At 40.6% G+C, this 18690-nt stretch overlaps 1 protein-coding gene across 1 annotated transcript in view; it reads right to left on the reverse strand.

Moving 5' to 3' along the window:
- Positions 1–18690, reverse strand: part of LOC140235405 (guanylate cyclase soluble subunit alpha-2-like) — an 82781-nt gene that overhangs the window by 39794 nt on the left and 24297 nt on the right. Inside the window, exons 5-7 of the mRNA XM_072315430.1 lie at positions 17996–18516; positions 9784–9798; positions 3552–3564 (exon numbers count right to left, since the gene is read on the reverse strand). Of these exons, the coding sequence (XP_072171531.1) occupies positions 3552–3564; positions 9784–9798; positions 17996–18516 (549 nt within the window). The remainder of the gene's footprint in view (positions 1–3551; positions 3565–9783; positions 9799–17995; positions 18517–18690) is intronic.

The raw sequence follows: 18690 nt of genomic DNA on the forward strand, positions 1-18690 counted from the left end.
TGGTCGCCGCAGTTCGAACTAATGAGTCGATTATAGTCACGTCGCCACTTTATGTCGTCGGCGACTTTGGCGCATTAAACAAGATAACGAGTTTATATCAACACTGCCCATACGTGTACACTACAGGCATTGTAGCAGCAAAATACCGCAGTATTGAAGTAAAAAAAAGGTATTTGTTTAAAAGAAAAAAATAGATAAAAAATACACACTCATGTATACAGTATACACGAAGAAAAATGTAACATGTGTATCTCGAGGGACAGTTGTATTTAGTTTTTGAATAAACACTTTTTGTTGTTGTTCTGAGCATGATAACCAATCGGTTTACAGTGCGGAAATCAGCGTATGATTTGAATTTCGTTTCTGTCTGAAATCGGATCTGCCAAAGATTATGCCGTCATTGATGTTCATCTCCGAAAATCATGACAGATTCAAAGAGAATGAGAGAGGAAAACGAAGTAAGATAGACAGACAGACAGACAGAGTGACAGAGTGACGGAGAAATGGAAGAGTGGGGGAGAGTAGAGAACCCAAAAGACAACTGACGAAAATAAGGGCTGTATAATTGTTAAATTGACACTAAGAGAACCCTTAACATGCAAATTTGTCCCTACCGTCTGCGTCTGACGGGTCGGCATCGCTTAGGATCTCGAGCTGGAGTTATCCGTTAATTTTCCTTACTTTCGCTCGACGCCGAAACGATCTCATCGTGTTGAGTTTGCACGAAACCCACGTTTTATCATGAATGCCGTTTTTGGTACACCATGACATGACATCAATACTATTCGATTTCATCTCGAAAATTGTAAATTTGTCTTTAATTCTTTTTTTTTTGTCAATCACAGTCTTATAATCTATTTAAGGGATAAAGTTATTCCTTTAAAACACCTGGTACTAAAATAGACATTCAGCGTAAACAGTAAAGTTATGTAAACAAACATGCGTACTGTCTTTGAATTCACGTAGGTTTCTGAAGACAGTAGAATATGATTTTATATTAGTATATGTTTTCCAAGATATACATTCTGTTTTTCTGTTTTTTATAGACTTATATCATCTTGGGAAACTGTATTTTGATATTGAATATCAGCGAATAAGTTTTATTCGTTGTCTTCATTTATTACCAGCTAAATCAACTAAATCATAAATGACAAGAAACTATTAAAGCTGAATATGATGGAGTTTAGACATGACAGAAACCTGATGTTCATAATTAATTTCGGTACGTTATTCTCGAAAGTAGTGTGTTTGCATAATGGACATTTCGTAGTCAAATGGACGCAACGCAGACGCTGTAAAAATGTGTAGATGTGCACTTCTAATGGAAATTACAAATTTTACGTGAAGTCGTTCCAGAAATTACGATTTCTTGGCTATAAATGTTTCAGAAACACAAAGATGAATCTAAAGATATGTACAAATAATATTTTATCTTTTCAGTTTTCTAGATGGTGAGAGTATATCGTGGATATCCCCCGGTGCTTTCTATTAAGATAATCTCAACTCCTATATATTTAGTGTACAAATCCTAATGAACAATAACAGAGCATTCATTGCGGCGTCACAGGTAAATGCTTTGCCACCTGAAAGAAAACTAATACAAAACACTCAACTGTGTTGATGAATCTGAATGGTTTTATTCTCGTGGGATAAGATATTTTCTATTTCTATCTGTAAAAAAAAATTACAAAAAATCTCTTTTTTTTTTCAACATGAGCACTCACAACGTTGGCACTGTTTTCTATCGAAAGCATAAAATTTGCTTTTCTCGTTTTATTTCTAATTAACTGTTTTAGCTACTGCTGATGACGATGCAGGGTAATTGCGCAGCTGAAGCCTTAAGGTAGGAAAATTTAGATCACTTAAGGTTTGTGTCCGCGATATCGACAATGATGTTGGAGGCTACTCTGAGTCGAGACAAAAACTATTTAGATTAACGGACTGGTGGTGTCAAACATTAAGGTTATTTAGGAGCTCGCAGCTCGATCAGAAATGTCAGTTGACATGTAAACGGCGACGGTTTTGCAGTGTTACGGAAATAGGAACTCTGCGACGGCATCAACCTATCAACCTTCGGCGCGCGGCGCTAAAACATGGCGAAATTTGGGCATAAATTTGACGGCACCGTCGATAAATTTTGCCGCGATGTCTGCTCGCGAGAAGACAGGGTGAGCGGCAGTGTGACTACAGCTTGCTCCTGTAGGCTTTCATCTGGTCTAATAAGCGACACACGGCGCTTTTCGCCGAATCCCGGCTTGAAAAAAAAAAGTATTTTCTACGAGTGACTACGATTAATCCAATTATGACTAGGATTCGAGTTGAAGCGTCGTCATCAAGGCCCGAAGTGGCATCAAAATGGAAGCTCACATGTCAACGCGGAAAGGCTGATGGTCATTCGTTACTCAGATGGTAAATGCTTCAGGCATCCAAGGAGAGAGACAGAGGGAAAAAAAGAGAAGAAGAAGAGGAGGAAGAGAAGAAGAAGAGGAGGAAGAGGAGAAGGAGGAGGAGGATGATGAAATGCGGCATCAATTTAAATCAAGTACCAAACGTCGAGAGGAGACGGTCCCGAGGCAGTCCGAAGGTTCTTCTTGTCTTGGATGGGCGTACAGTCCTCAACATATCATGCCCACATAATGCAGATGATAAGCTCTTGGCTGACCTCTCAAACCAAAGATGGTACATCAAGGAATGATGATGATGATGATGATGATGATGATGATGATGATGATGATGGTGATGATGATGATGAAAATGAAACTCGCTGGTTAATAATTGTCAGGTTTTTTTTTTTCTGTTCATACTTTCTTGAACTCTTTTAAAGTCTTTCCCTGCGAGAAAGTAAGCTTGATAGAGTTCGGTATCCTATGAGGGTCGTTCTGAAATTGACGTCAATCAATCACCCAAACATGAATGACTCAGACATTACTGAACCCAAGTGAATTTCATTCACCCGTTTGCCAAAAGTTCGAAATAGATACCACATCCTTCCACTTTGACAATTTCTTTCCTTTGATAAATTTCTTGGATCCAAGCAATGACCTGGGTACCCGAAGATCAACCAAAATGCAAACCCGGGTCACACCCCTTGAAAAAAAAAAACCCAGACGTAACTCGATGTGTGGATTTAACTTTTGTGACATCAGGATGTGAGATAAACACTCGAGGAGTACTGATGATAATAGGTTTCCTCCTCTAAGACCTCACACTTAAGTGTATTGACAGGCGGAAGTCATTACAAGGAGGGAGAGAGAGAGAGGGGGGGGGGTAGAGAAATGGGGATAGGATAAACGTTCAGAGATGCGTATTTTTAAGGTAAACAGCGGTACCATTCGGCGTGGCTTAAATGTTGATTTCACACTCAAGGGGCTTCCATTACCACTTAATGAGCGATGATGTACAGATGTGCGTATTATTCAAGCTGCCGTCTGCTTACTAATGAATGAATTTCGAGAAAACTTTTTACAGCAAATCTCTTACGACTGTCTAAACACTGCCACACAAAACTGCAACATAAAATTTACTCAGAGACAGCCTTCCTCTCGAATGACATCACTGATATTACTGATTTTATCATTTTTTTTTCTAATGTAATGATTTCCAGTTTGATGTTTCAAAATAAGGTTTTCGTAATTACTTTCCAAGCTGAAAAGGCAGGTTTTGGGAGGTCAACTTTATTTATTTTTTTCCTACACTGCGAGGAGGACTGCGCTGAAGTGTGGTTCACGCTTATCTACGACTATCTCTTCATGGCTGAGTGAGTCAGTCCTTGAGTGCACCCAGCTATCGAATCTTCTGCAGATTTTCATCTCTTAGATCGCATCTTCATGCTCGGCGTCATTTTTCCGATGTCAGCTGTTAGTCTTATCTCGAGGCTGCCATCCGAGGACACATCTGGCCCCCCGGTATTCGTGATCCAGACACCACAGCAGACACAATTAATCAGTCGCTTTAAATAAGTCCATGCGGGTATATCGTAAAACAATGGAAGGCGTTGGGATGGCAGCTACTTTTATTTCAAATGGTGGGAGAGCTTGAAATAAAACGATATAAATTCCAGGAACTTCTTCAATAACACATTATCACATTACGTTATCAAGTGAAAGTTGGGGAATGTTTGAAAGGTAGTTCCGAACTATAGTGCAGAGCAACGTTGGAAACAATGTCAAGCTATCAAGAAAAATTTTCTTTTTTCATGCACGATTCCAGTGAGGTACCAGGCGAGCTCTCCTCGAACCCCCTCGGTAGATCTACGTCAGACGCCACATCATAATTCTAGAGAAAGATAAATCTGGTTTTAAAGGCAATGATCTGGGCCCTGTTTTATCAAAAGATATAATTGATTCTAAATATCCTTAACACACACGCTGCCATAGGTTTGTGATAGAAATCAACTTTATAATCAATTTTAAGTCTTCTTTAATCAGGGCCCAGATCTCTGTAGGGAACTGTAAAAGCTTGTTAAAAATGACTTTCATGGGTTTGGCGCTGTAAACTCTACTAATCACTGTGAAAATATGGTCTTCCTTAACTAGACTAGCTTACTTTCTCCTTGAGGAGTCGGTGCGTTGCTCGTCTCATTACGGTGGTAATAACGCAAGAAACCAACCAACTAAACTACACATGACATCCTAGCGTCTCGTCACTCATGCGTTCTGCCCGACAAACGCGTGGTTGCACATCGCACAAATATGTTTATATCGCAGCCTGCAGAATATGCCTGGCAATCAAGCCATCGACGAGGAAAATACACCGAATCTCGGCGACGAAGAGGATATGTCGCGTCCGACGGCCGTCTTGAACTGTGACCAGAAGTCCTAGCAGAATTTGCTGGGGCTGTACTGCTTCAGGCGCCAGATTAGATTCACAGAAGCGGGTAGCTACTACATTGGCTGCTTGCTTGAACATGGGGTAATGTGCTCACCAATGCAAGAGATCAAAGCGCTTTCAGGAAAATTGTCCCAAAGTATCAGTGGCAGATTGTAAAGGTGCATGAAAGTAACATTCTCCTTTCACCTTTGAAGCACAGTTCAATGTTATGGTCGACGTACATCGCAGAGTTCAAAAAGTGCCAGTAAACTTTGCTTTTAGTTCAACCTGTGCCATGAACCAATGTCTAAATCTAAGATAAAGACTCTGGACTTGTCACCTCTATAAACCCTGAGGGGCAAGCAGATGACTGAAAGACTAAGTGCTGTGTTTGATGATAGTACACTGTAGCTCTTGAATATATAGATAACTTTATCACGAAGCTACGTTAGAGCTCGTTCACGCTTTTTAACCAATAGTATTACACACTACTGGACTCGTGAACATTTCATTGTAATGAAAATGCTTGTGTTTTAACTGCCTAAAAATGTCAATGATCACCTTCGCCAAGTACTCTCTCTGGAACTATTTTGTAGATCATTTAACTTCATATTTCACATTTATTCCTCGACATCGTACATCAGCCGCTGTAGCTCGGCGAATGAAACCACGACAGACCCTCAATGACGAGGCTTCATGGTTCGAAATTCGTGACAGCATTTTTTTTTTGTTCCTTTCGGCAAGGGACATTTTCTTCATTGCATCGTCCTAAAAGCTCGTGGGAGTAAAACGTGCATTTCAATTCCAGTTTAATGAACTCACGCCATTACATTCTGTGGATGTGAAAAAAAAAAAGTATCCAAACTCACAAATACGCAATGATGTAATCAGTCTGATTGATTACTTTGGCCTACACGTACCGTCCGTCAATTTTCAATTCGATGAGAAGTTATGGTTTCGATATAGACTGCATATGCTGAGTCATGACTATAGATTGTCGGCGATTAGCGGGCACGAAGCTCCTCCCACTCTCTGTTTTAAGCAGCATCGGCCTCCCTTCGGGGCTGCCCTCAAGGAATACCATATTGGAAAACGATTTGACACGGTGACTGGATTGCATCTTCTTCGATCAGCATCTCAACTGGTAGGAAGATGTCAACAGACAAGCGTGAATAATCACCGTAGTTTATGTGGAGGGATTTCACGGGGCTAATCCCACGGTGCGGCTGCCGGCAGCCTCGGGTCATCCAAAACCTCGGCTGACTCCTAAGGGTCTCGCGGGATTGAGTGTAGTCCAAAGGAAGATAGCTTCACGAATGAAACTGAAACGTACATTCCAAACAGGTAATAGCTGTTATCCACTGCGGCATCAAATGACTAAATTGAAGCCACATTTCCAAATACCAACGTCAAATTAAAGATGATACATTTTTTTTTTTAACTTGGCAGATAGGTACCTGACTAATTTTATTCATTTACTTATTATTATTATTATTTTGTTAGAACGTATGATTCAGAAGTTGAATGATATCTTCGATTATATTGGTAAAGATCCAAGACAATTCGTATCGGACGTCTTAAAAACAAGGCCAGTCATAGTCAGCATCAATTGGTATACAACAAAGAAACCTGAACATAAGACAGTACGAAACTTTCTTGAAGGTCATTGATGTAAGTAAAACTTACCCCTACCACCCTGAACAACCACACGTCTAAAGAAGATCAAATAGTATATAAGTAACCATGGCAGCATTACACCAAGTGAATTAAAGTATCTGAAATTAAAAAAAAATCAACAAGGAACAAGGATCATAAGACATAAACAACTACTTCTTTGGAAGAATGTGAGGGCTCGATGAAAAATGTGCCGAGTAACCCTATAGTTATAGGCTATCAGGGACGCGGGGAGTGACATTTTTTAGTAGAAAAGACCACACGGAACGAAGCATGGAAAAGGGGAGATTCCCCGCAGCTACTTGTAAAGTAGAATTTGAATAATTTGTGTAATTTCTTCCTTCACAGAGACGGAGCAAGAACCAATAACACTATGCCTAGTGCAAGGTAATGTTATGTGTCCGTTTAGTCAGACATTAGATTATTTTCACAACACGGGTAACTGGTTGAAAGTAAAATACTTTAATTGAAAGTAAAATTGCATTAACTTGGTCGACGAGATCTTTGCTGTGAACGAAATCAATATTTGACTGAATCATTAAATCGACGTGTGAAACTTAAATTGGAAAAATAACCCCACAATTGACTGCACGGAGAAAATTCCGGATTCTCTTGTCTCACACCAGGATTGCCTGTGTAGTAGAACAATGTAACAGCGTTTTATCTATCCTAAGGTTGAAATTTCATGGGCTCGTTAATATAATGCTACAAAAAAAAAAAAAAAACACTCAGGATAAGATACATGCGTTTTCCTCTTTGTGCAGTGGAGGGGGGGGGGGGGCAGGGGGTTTAAAGAAATTGTCCGTGGTCAGTCTCCTTTGCATTTCCTCTATAGGGATTCAACTGTAGGAAATAATAATCACAGTTTTTTTGCGCACTAGTATACCAAGGGAGAAGCACGGTGAAGAAAACGTATGATCCCAACATCTCACAGTGCTGACCGCATATTCGCCAATTTTAATGCTGGTTTCTAGTTTAACCACAAAAACCCATTTTCTCATCCGTATCGCATACCACAATCTTTGTCAGGCTCGTACAGGTGTGTGCGCGAGTGTGTGTGTGTGTGTGTGTGTGTGTGTGCATCAGTTTGTGTGTTTATAGGTGTATAATTGTGATTTAGGGCCTATACGGTCGGTTTCCTAGGCAGGTATGCCTGGGTGTACACACGCCCTCCATTTTGGAAATGCCTCCTTTAAAACTATGTACAAGGAAGACCATTATCATAGCAAAACACGTCATGAAATAAGCCATGAAAGTCACAACTATTAGAATTGAGAGGCATGGATAACACTTTTAAGCCGGAGAATCGTCCAGAACAGATTTGAGTCAAAGCGACTCCTCGAACACAAGTTTCGTAGAGTTAAAAGACACCGGAAGAAGATTGTGACCTGTGTGAATCTACTGTAGCTCTTTTTGGCTTGGTTTTGTTTCTTTTTGTGAGTTTATGTTGCTTGCATAAATCACAGTCATAATCACAACTTTCATAAAAGTAGGCCTTGTTTTGTAAGTCTAGCCAAAAGTGTTTGAAGAATAAATATATTACCATTACATTTTATCAAATAGCCATGCCTACTGAACAAGGATTGGGCTGCTATGGCTCAATGAATTCAACCACTTATATTCTTAATCATCGGTTCGAGTCGAAAGTCGAAAGCTAAGTCGAAAGAAGTAGTACTAAAAGACGAGGCGCCTAATCATGATGTTCACAATATTCCGTCAAAGGTGTGCGTCAGATAGTTGAATCGCAATTATGAAATGCAAAAGCTCCCAGCGTGGGAAGGGGAATACCCCCTCCTACATCCTTCCCCCACGTGGTCTCCCCCATAGAGTTACTACTCTTCTTTGATTGACAAATTTCCAGATACTCCATTATAAGTATGTGTCAGATCCATGAATTTCAATTCTAAAAATGCAACAGCTCCCTCAAATGGGAGTGGGATACGCCCTCACCCTCCCCCTCCCCCTCCCCCTCCCCCTCCCCCCAAGAGACCTCAGAACGTGTGAGTGCACATTTTAAACATCTCTCTAAAAAGAGGTATGTCATATTCAACTTTCATAAGGAATATGTCCAAAAACAACCCAGAATATTTTTAATGCTATGCCTCCTACGTAAGTTGGACTTTGGAGGCAAAGGGGACTGAGCTTTCGATCAAAGCAGATTCTCCGTCAGAGGCAAAAAGACCAAAAAAAGAAAAAAAAAATGAGTGATGTAGTTTCCATTCCTTCCCTACCCTACACATTTCACTTTCATGTAAGACATTTCAATTCCTCCCATCTCCCGTGCAGGCGTTGTACATCTTTGCATTTCACATTACGTGTCTCCTAAAACCTTCCGTGTATATTCATCTGACGATCATTACGTTCGTAGTTATTTACCCTTTTTATATCCATCATCATCGTTGTGTTGTTCTTGATCTTGTTTAACTTGTGTGATGTTGCCTATCCATTCACCTTTATAAATTTACAGGTTGGCCACTCCTGAGCTAAGGGATCAGCACTATCCTAACATTATCATTTCGTTGCGTTTGCTTTAACCCCATCTCTTCATCCCCCCTTCCGTGCCTGATTACCTCCCTGCTTTTGACACCCACTCAAACCCCTTTCTTCTCATTGTTCTGTGTCTCTGTTCCCTCCCAGATAGTGCATGTTATGCTGATGTGTCTGTAGTCCGTGATTATGTGTCTCTTACCATTTATATTAGCCAGTTTGAAGATTCTGCCTACGGATTCAAAGCTCAGGCCCCCTTTTGACTCAGTTTTAGTCCACTAGCTCGCTATTTGGGGATAAGTACTTTTTAGCAGTCCCTTCTTCTGCATTAAGTTGGACTTCGATAACAAGGGGAGGTGAGTGACGATGGACTATTCGATAATCGTTTGAGTGTGCCTCTTTATCCCTTCTTTTCGTTAAGAATTAATCAATCAATCATGACACCTCACTTTCCCGTCTGAAGTCGATTACATACCGTTCAATCATGATGTTCAAACAACGGGGCTTGCATAATCATTGGATTTGTGGTCCCTGTATTGAGGATCACCACGCAGACAAAAGGGCTTTTCTATTTCCCTGTTACTTTCCTTATCATCACGTTCGCTCTGCTACACTTATAGTGATCGATGCTGTAAACTGAAATACGACAAACAAAATATGAAACAACAGCAGCAACAACAAAAGACACGCACGCGTTCTTGTTTTGAATGTAAGTATTTATGGTCAATCTGTAGGGATTTATGAATAAAAGATTTGGGTCTTCAGGTGTGACATCCAATTTTTTTAGCACTCCAATCGACGAGCTATGAATACTGATTGTTAGAAAGCCTCAGAGGATATAGATACGAGAAACAGTAACAAATCCTTTCTGTAATATCTCTCGCTTCATCGCTGCGTCCATGTCACTTAGCTCACCCTAATTCAAGTTTTCATTTTTCCACTGTTTGTTTTTTGCGAGAAGATCGTTAAAGTATCAAGTAAAAGGAGTATAGATGTGATTATAATTTGACATAGAATTAGATTCCTTTGATTTTACAGAATGAAAGATTTCTGACGACAATGCAAATTTTTGAAGACCAAATGTTAGGTCAACTGCTCAGGGATTTCAAAATATCTCCAGGCAAATGTGGATTGCTGTATTCAATCTAGCACAATGTCTAAAGCTAATATAGTATATCCCCTGTTGACAGCATTATTTCAAAATTACATTGATATTTTTCACATTCAGAAGAAATTCTACTTGTTTCACTATGTTCGAAGGATGCCCTCTTGTGGTGGTGCTTAAAATTTGTTATTGTCCACAATACGAAAGATGCGACATTTGAATTATCTGACTCTTTTGCTGCTAACGTCATTTAGAGCAAAAGTGTTGACAATTTCACTTTGATTTCCTTTCACATCTTTGCAAACGAAAGCTGATCTCATTAAAGAAACAACGACTTTTTGTATTTCATTTCCCCCGTCATTTAGTAAGGACAATTGGCAAGAACAGACACTGTGTTCTTGTGTCCAGGAGTCGTGGGTTGAGGCAATTTGGAGCGTCTCTGGAGCTGGTCAAATCTCTACGTCAAAGTCTTCCATATACAGATAGATGTTGCTCTTCAACACGGAACAAATTAGATTTGAAAGAGTGAAGGATATCGTTTGTGTCGCTCTCGATGCGACGACTAAATGGGCAAACAGCGCGAGAGGAACATGGTTATTTAAAAGAGCATTTCGTTACTTCGCTGCTGAAACACGCAGGCTCCAATTACGCGTGTGTTGTTGATAGCAATGATACACCGCCGATTTGCAGCGCTGATGGCTCCGTTAGACCGGAGTTAACGCCAGGCCGTATCTGGAAGAAATAAGACGCTCTCTCGGTCGGCAACCATGTTTTTTTCAATTCCATATCGCGGTAGCCAATATGTCAGCAACACAAGCCAATTTTACGCACGGAAGCACCGACGAACGCGCAGAGGCCCCGGGCTCTAATAACATTTGCCCCTGACTGAAAACCGGTTTTACGGGATGGCGGAATTTAATGCCCTACTGCGATTCTTATACAGTCGCAGAGCTATTTTGGGAGCACGAAGCCCAGAGGGATTCAACGAGGCCACACTACAATGATGAACTCCGCTGCTTTCTTGCTTTTTCTCGTTGTTATTTCTGTTCTTTTCCCCATTCTTTTTTTTTTATTCCCTCCAATGATTTTACTTAATGGATTTCGATGTGCCTCGACCGACACCAAATATGGTGATAATCCCGCTGTAGGACAATGAGCAAAATTTGCGACATCCGACGACGAAAATTAATTCCAAACCAATTTCGGAAACTAAATCGATGAGGACAATTTGTGTTCGTCAATGAATTTGATCTATGTTTGCCAAACAGAGTAGATCGATGAATTCGCAAAGGAATGTGAAAATTAGCTGACCTACAATTTAGTTCTTTTTCATGCTTATGGTATTGAGGTCTCGATTTGAAAAAAAAAAATCATATTACTTATAGTCTTGCAAAAAAAGATACACACTGCGTTTCCAAAATGGTGACAGGCCTACGGTTAAGGAGCACTGAGTACGAGCTCAGAACAACGTGTAAAATGTATCTACTCTCTTCGTTAAAGAATCTCCATGTTTAACTTTGTATGAATCCTCTGAAATACAAGCTCAAAGATCAAGAACCTAACATCTTCAGTTAGTTTCAAGTGTTTGAAATAATCTTTCGAGAATGTATAAAAATGCATGCCTGAAATTTAAGTAATCATCAGTGTCACGGCATTTGATATCAACATCATAGCTTTTGCTTGAGTTATCAATGCAACCCTAATATATATATATATATATATATATATATATATATTAGTTCCAAACCAATTTCGAAATGTATATATATACATGTATATATATATATATATATATATATATATATATATATATATATATATACATTTTTAAATCATCTCATCAAAACTGCAGAAACCAGAGGTGTGGGAAAGGGATACGATTTACACTTAATCCTCCATTCCCCCCAAAATGCAAACAAGTTGTGATAACTCAAAGTTGACATGTTTCTGTCTACCGTTTTTTTTTTCACACACAATCCTCTCCCTTCCCTTCAATCTCCTCAATCCCCTACAAACAAAGGAACAAACAAACAAACAAACAAACAAAAACACAACTTGGGGATTCTGCTTTGAATGTTGACTTTGAGCTATCTAGAGACTAACAACAGATAGTCTTGATGTAAGGTCAGAATTTCTGACAAAAAAAAATATTAACTAGAAGAGAACCATTATTCCAAACACACCTGTGTTCATTTTTTTTTAAGGTCTTTACCTTAGTCCGAGACTTGTATCGCATTATTTTCTCTCGCCATTTATTTGAGACTATTGAAAGGCATATATCTTTTAATATCTTATTTTTCGACCTATTTAAGCATTCTTTCTCATTACTTTCTTCTTTTTCTTTGCTTTGCTTTTTTTTTTTTTGCATGGCGCCTTGAAGACGTGGGTATGTAAATTATAATTACGTATGAATATGTATTCGTGTATCTTTTGTGTTATAAGAGTGTGTGTGTGCGCGTTCGTGAGTGTATATATTTGTGTAGGTGTAAGTGTATGTGTTGGTGTAGGTGTGTGAGTTTCTTAGTAAAGTGAGTGAGTCAGTACGTACATGACTGACCCTGCTTTGGTGTATTATGGGACATGGGTTATTTACGGACACAGTGAGTGAACGTGTGCGTTAAGTGAGTTCATCCGTAATTTGGGAGCACTGGGGGACCATTAGTCACTTGCAGGCGCTCCTGTTTGCTTAAGGTGTCTCTGCCCTCGCCTTGTCCCGCATTCCTGCATTCTGTCGGGACTGCGTATCTCGTTTCATTCAAGGGTGAAACATGTTGAGACGATCCCCGACAGTATGCTGCAAATTCACGCTAGGCTGAGTGTCAATTAATGCATCACTTCTGTTTCATTAGCCTGAATGGGGGCCGAATTAGGCCCTATTAGAGACGGGGTATGCCGAGGTCCCTTTAATGTCTCGTGACACCATTTAACCATTAAAGGTAGTTTCGACCTTTTCAATGGACAAAAGCTTTCACTACGCAAAACGCACAGATTTCGTGACAGTAACTATCCGAGTGTATATCATGACATTTGTTCTGAGAGTCTGTGATTTTTTGTTTCTTCCAAATTTGAAATAAACTCCATTATGATATTGCTGATATCATAATTTATTTGGTTAGCAAAATGAGTGTTTATGCAAGAGAGAATCATCCTCGGGCATCCAAATAACCAAGACCAAACGTACCTCCCACGTGAACTTAAAAATATCCGCGGAGAATTCATTTTTCCCAGACCTGTCAATCACAATTTAGGACTGGGCCCCATCTACAATAACAGCTCGGTGATTTCCCAATTCCTAACTCAATGCAATATGTGCGAGTACAGGCGAAGCGACCTTCTATGTATTGTACATTTCGACATCCACATTCGATCAATGGTTCAAGAAACGCACGAAAACCCTCTCTGGGAGTTTCTTGTTGTTGTTGTTGTTTTTTGTGGTTTTTTTTTTAGTGTGTGTAAAGTGTTACCAAAGGAGGGCGTAAAGGAACTCAAAATGGTTGCCATGACGACATATACACTAAAACAATGGTATCAATCAGTAATCAATAAGTCATGATCACAATGAGATTTGGAATGTAAGGCTTCCCACTGGTACATATTAATTCATAAATGTGTGTGTACGTTTTATTTTCAAATTAAATTTCCACTCCAAACATGTACTTTGAAGCAAAATGGTTGCATAGGGTTTAGCTGATATAACCTGCCTCGGAGTGGAAGGCGTCCCTGCAACTAACACGCTTAAATCTTCCTCAGTCAGTGATTATTAATCAAATTAAACCGCGCCCCACAACACCTGCGATCGCCATGAGAGACGCTTTCCTCGCATTCCATCGGACAGACAGAACTTGCCACTACCTAATTGAATAAATTACCTCCTAAATGCAAATTCAAGGATGTGCATCCGTTTTGACGCAGCCCGCTTCTTTCCCGGGTGGGTGGGCAGAATACGCCAGTATGCGTATCGTCATTTTGTGAGACGAAATTGTTGGTATAGACGATTATGCCGTTCCCTTTGCGTTCACTTTCCGGTCTCTTTTCGTGCCCGAATATAGATCAGTGCACCCTTGACTTTCTGCTGCCAATTATTATCGCAAATGTTTAAAATAGGATGCCAAATGGGACTTTTTATTCCAGAATGTGTTCCGATCTACTTTAGATATCTGATGGAAAATGTGAGTCCCTGCAACTTGGTCCTACATTTGGAAGTACTTTTCTTTTTGCAAAACTTGCAAATCGCATCAAGATAATATACAGACGTTATATAGTTAATCTACGGCAGAACAAGGTATCATCGATTAGTTCCACTAAGATCTGGATGGGCTTTGTATGTGTATGTGTATGTGTGTGTGTATGTGTGTGTGTGTGTGTGTTTTTTTTTTTTTTTTTTTTTTTTTACCTGGCTCTCATGGAAGGATAACATTCGATGATAAAATAATGATCAACTTTGAAAATTATAGCTTGCTTTCTGTTTGCTTGTTTTTGTAATACAAATACATGATTTCACAGAAGGATCAACAATAAACATTCCAGAATGTGTTTCGATCTACTTTAGATTTATGATGAAAAATGATGATCAGAAAAAAAAAGAAAAAAAAAAGAAAAAAAAAAGATGACAGTCCCTGCAACTTGGGCCTACATTTTGAGGTACTTTTCTTTCCGCAAAACATGCAAATCACAGAACTTGATATCATCAACTAAATCCACTAAGATCTGGATTGACTTTGTATGTGCGTGTGTGCGTGTGTTTGTGTGTTTTACCTGGCTTTAATGGACAGGCTAACATTCGATGATAAAATGAACAACCTTGAAATATGATAACTTGACTTCGTGTTTGTTTGTTTTTGTAGTACACATACATGATTTAAGAGAAGGACTAACAATAAACATTTCCTTCTGTCTTGTTGCGAATTGCATTGATATCAACTTGAACTTTGACTTGAATGGACGAGACAGGGAATATCTTTTGGTGCATGGTTCACCGAAGAACGCATTCAAATGGAATGGAATTTGCCCTCGAGAGAACAGTTACGACCAAATTGACTGACCGACTTCTAACAGGTCTACAAGACACCAAGATTCCTTGAGAAATTGACGGGAGCCGCTAGCAATGACATGCGAGGGTCCTTTAAAGCTTTAGACAGACGATATTGTCGCTGGTATGATGATGGCAGAGGTAGGGGCATCTTGAATGTTATTGGGAAGTCGGAGTCATAAGAGCTCATCCTGGAATAAACTTTAGTCGTAATCGAATGAATAAGACTACATGGTGTTCCGAAATTGTCCCCGCATCAGGCACAAGGCCGAAAATGTCAAAGTGTATCTGTTCATGATGGTTAGCCCTGGCATGATGAAGGTCGTAATATCGCAATGCTTTTGATACTGCGGCCAACGAGATAGGTATTGTATCAAATTGACCTGTTTTTTCCCCTCGACCCCCAAAAGACCCAGGGGAGAAAGAAAGTCTGCGGTAGATGACTCCAACATGGTGCTATGCCTGGCGGGATTAGCAAATCTAAGGAACAAACACATCTTGATTTCTTTGGGGAGGGAAAAGGCTGCAAATATTTACCAAAGGAAACTTGTCACCGGACGACGTTACTTGTGAGATTGCTCGACAAAAACTCCCAACACTCTGGCTCCCACCTGGTGCGGTATGGGGCGAATATACACACAGCAAGAGTATCATATTCATTAGAGGGAGAAGGAACAGGGAAGAGAGGATGAGGAAAGATAGGGAGAAAAGGGATGCGGGAAAGAGGAGTAGGAGGAGGAGGAGGAGGAGAAAGAGGAGGATTATGGAGAAGAGAAGAAAGAGAGGACGAAAAGGAAGAAAATGAGGAGAAGGAGAAGAGGAGGAAAATGGAGATGAGAATAAAGAAGAAGAGGACGAATAGGAGGAATATGAGAAGGAGAAAAGGAGGACGGAGAAGAGAATAAAGGAAGAAGAGGACGAATGGGAAGAAAATAAGGAGGAGGAAGAGGAGGAGAAAGAGGAGGATGATGAAGAAGAGAATAATAAAGAGAGGACGGAAAGGACTAAAAAGACAAGGAGGAGACAGAGGAGAAAAATGGAAACGAGAATAAAGTAGACAAGGACGAATAGCAGGGATATGAGGAGGAGATTGAGGGGGAAGATAGAGGAGGAGAAGAGAATAAAGGAAGAGGAGGACGAAGAGGAATAAAAGGAAGAGAAGGAGGAAGAGAGGGGAGGAGAAAGAGGAGGAGGATGGAGAGGAGAATAAAGAAAGAAGAGGAGGAATAGGAGGAAAGTGAGGAGGAGGAGGAGGAGGAGGAGGACGAGGAGGGGGAGGACGAGGAGGGGGAGGAGAAGGAGGAGGAGGATGGAGAGGAGAATAAAGAAAGAAGAGGAGGAATAGGAGGAAAGTGAGGAGGAGGAGGAGGAGGACGAGGAGGGGGAGGACGAGGAGGGGGAGGAGAAAGAGGAGGAGGATGGAGAGGAGAATAAAGAAAGAAGAGGAGGAATAGGAGGAAAGTGAGGAGGAGGAGGAGGAGGAGGAGGGGGAGGAGAAAGAGGAGGAGGATGGAGAACCGATAAATATTAAGAGGTAGAGAAAGAATAATAATAACATCGGGGGCAGGACCTTACGTCACGATCTTCTTCATGTCTTTATGTGTCTTCATGATACTATATCCTTGTAATATACCCCAAGAATGAGCAGGACATGAAATCATTTAATTATCATATCTGTTGTTCGATTTTGTGTCTGTCTGTCTGTGTGTGTGTGTGTGTGTGTTTATGACTGGTGATGAGAAAGGACACGAAGTCAGATAAAGTTCGTATCATTTTAGTATGATCTTGGTTAGTCAAAGAGAAAGCTATCTCATTGTTGTTGGTGTTTTTGTTGTTTTTGGCAGCTCTCACGAGTTTGTGACGATGAATATTGCACTTCTCAGGTGATAACTGTCGATATACGGGACGAGATACAAGGACAATTCACCGCGTTTCCGTCGCATCCTTACAACGAAGGTAAGTGCATTTGCCGCGATGGAGCCACAGTCGGGGATCTGTTGCCAGAAGGTGACAGAATTACCACCAACGACCCAGACGATTGTCTTAAGGAGCACACACTTACACCAAATTCATCCGACGGCACTTTTTCAAGGAGAGTCGGACGGCTGCTCGATAGTTACAATCATCGCATCGCCCAATCAATGTTCACAAGTCCCGCCTGTAGCGGCGGCTTAAAATCAAATTCTACCGATTTTATCCCCGGGCCGATTGCCCTGAGTTGCTTTGCTCATTCTACAAGGAACCAAATGCGATTCAACGAGAAGTGACACGGGATATTATGAAGGATAAGAACAAAAAAGGTTCAGTATTTCATGAGAAACAAAATGCAAAGTTCTTTCGATCATCTGCACAAAAACAACCCTATGCCATTCACCGTGTGACGTCAGAAAAAGAAATCGCTTTTTGTTCACGTGATACTCACGTGGAATTCCTTCACAACATGCTGCGCAGTAGAATCTAATTAAGGAGGGGAAACATTAAGTCCAGGGAACCTATTCTCACAGGAAGTTCAGTGGTCACATGTGACCATCACAAGACGTAGAAATAAGACATCCAAGGTTTTGGTTGCTTATGGTAACTGAGAAAACATCACAGGTTGCTTGTTTCTATTTGTAGTTTGTGAGGGTTGTAGTCAACAACACACAAACGCATCGCTTCGAGTGTTGGTAAAACAAAACGAGAGGGTAGAAACTTGTCACATGTACATGTAAAGGCCCAAAGGGGAGGGGGAGAAGACAAAAAAAAACCCCAACAACAACCCAAAACAATGGCTACATAAGGAAACGTGTTCACGCAACTCACACTCGTCTCTAAACTTCTCAAACTTCATAGAAAATAAGAAGAATGGACTTACCGAGTACTTGCTCTCACAGCTAGACAGGCCTGACAACACTCCCTTCGTTGCTAGTACATAGTTCTTATTAATGTTTGCCAGGATTGTTTCAAACGTGACGCGAGCCATCGAAGGTTTAAGGACTTCGAAGTAGGAGTTGAAGTTAAGTCCATCGGAGGCCAGCTGGGCCGCCATCATTCTGACAATGGTGTCACCCAGCTGCTTAATGAGGAGCTGCCTGTTGAACATTATATGGAAGGGAAAGGCAGAGCTGAAGGTGTTCACGGACAGTCTGGAATCTTTTCTCCTCGTAGACAAGATGTGTGTGTTCAACAGGGCCTCCGCAGGGTCGCCGTATGGCGTCTCCCCGTTGCTATGGTCCCGGAGGGGCTGAATTACATACACTGAATGGTTTCCCACGCGCTCACCCATTTGCACGTCTACAAACGTATTGAACAACAAAATGGACGCCGTTTTGATCTGTCCCACCATGCTTTGCGAGATACAGGTGCTGTCCGAGTACATGTGAAGTAGAATGGTGTGGTCTCCATCAGAGGTTGAGCAGCGATATGATGGTGGCTAGGTGGTTACAAATAAACAAACAAAATTATTGATATCACGTTAGATGCTACAGGAAACACCCGCTGCTTATTGAGAAATGAAAAGCCTTTTCCTACAAGAACCCATGCAACATAAAAAATATTTCTAAAGAGTTGATTTAAGGAGTTATTGAGAATCCAACAATGTCTTGTT

This window comes from Diadema setosum, chromosome 11 (assembly GCF_964275005.1).
Source record: "Diadema setosum chromosome 11, eeDiaSeto1, whole genome shotgun sequence".
Classification (NCBI taxonomy): Eukaryota; Metazoa; Echinodermata; class Echinoidea; order Diadematoida; family Diadematidae; genus Diadema; species Diadema setosum.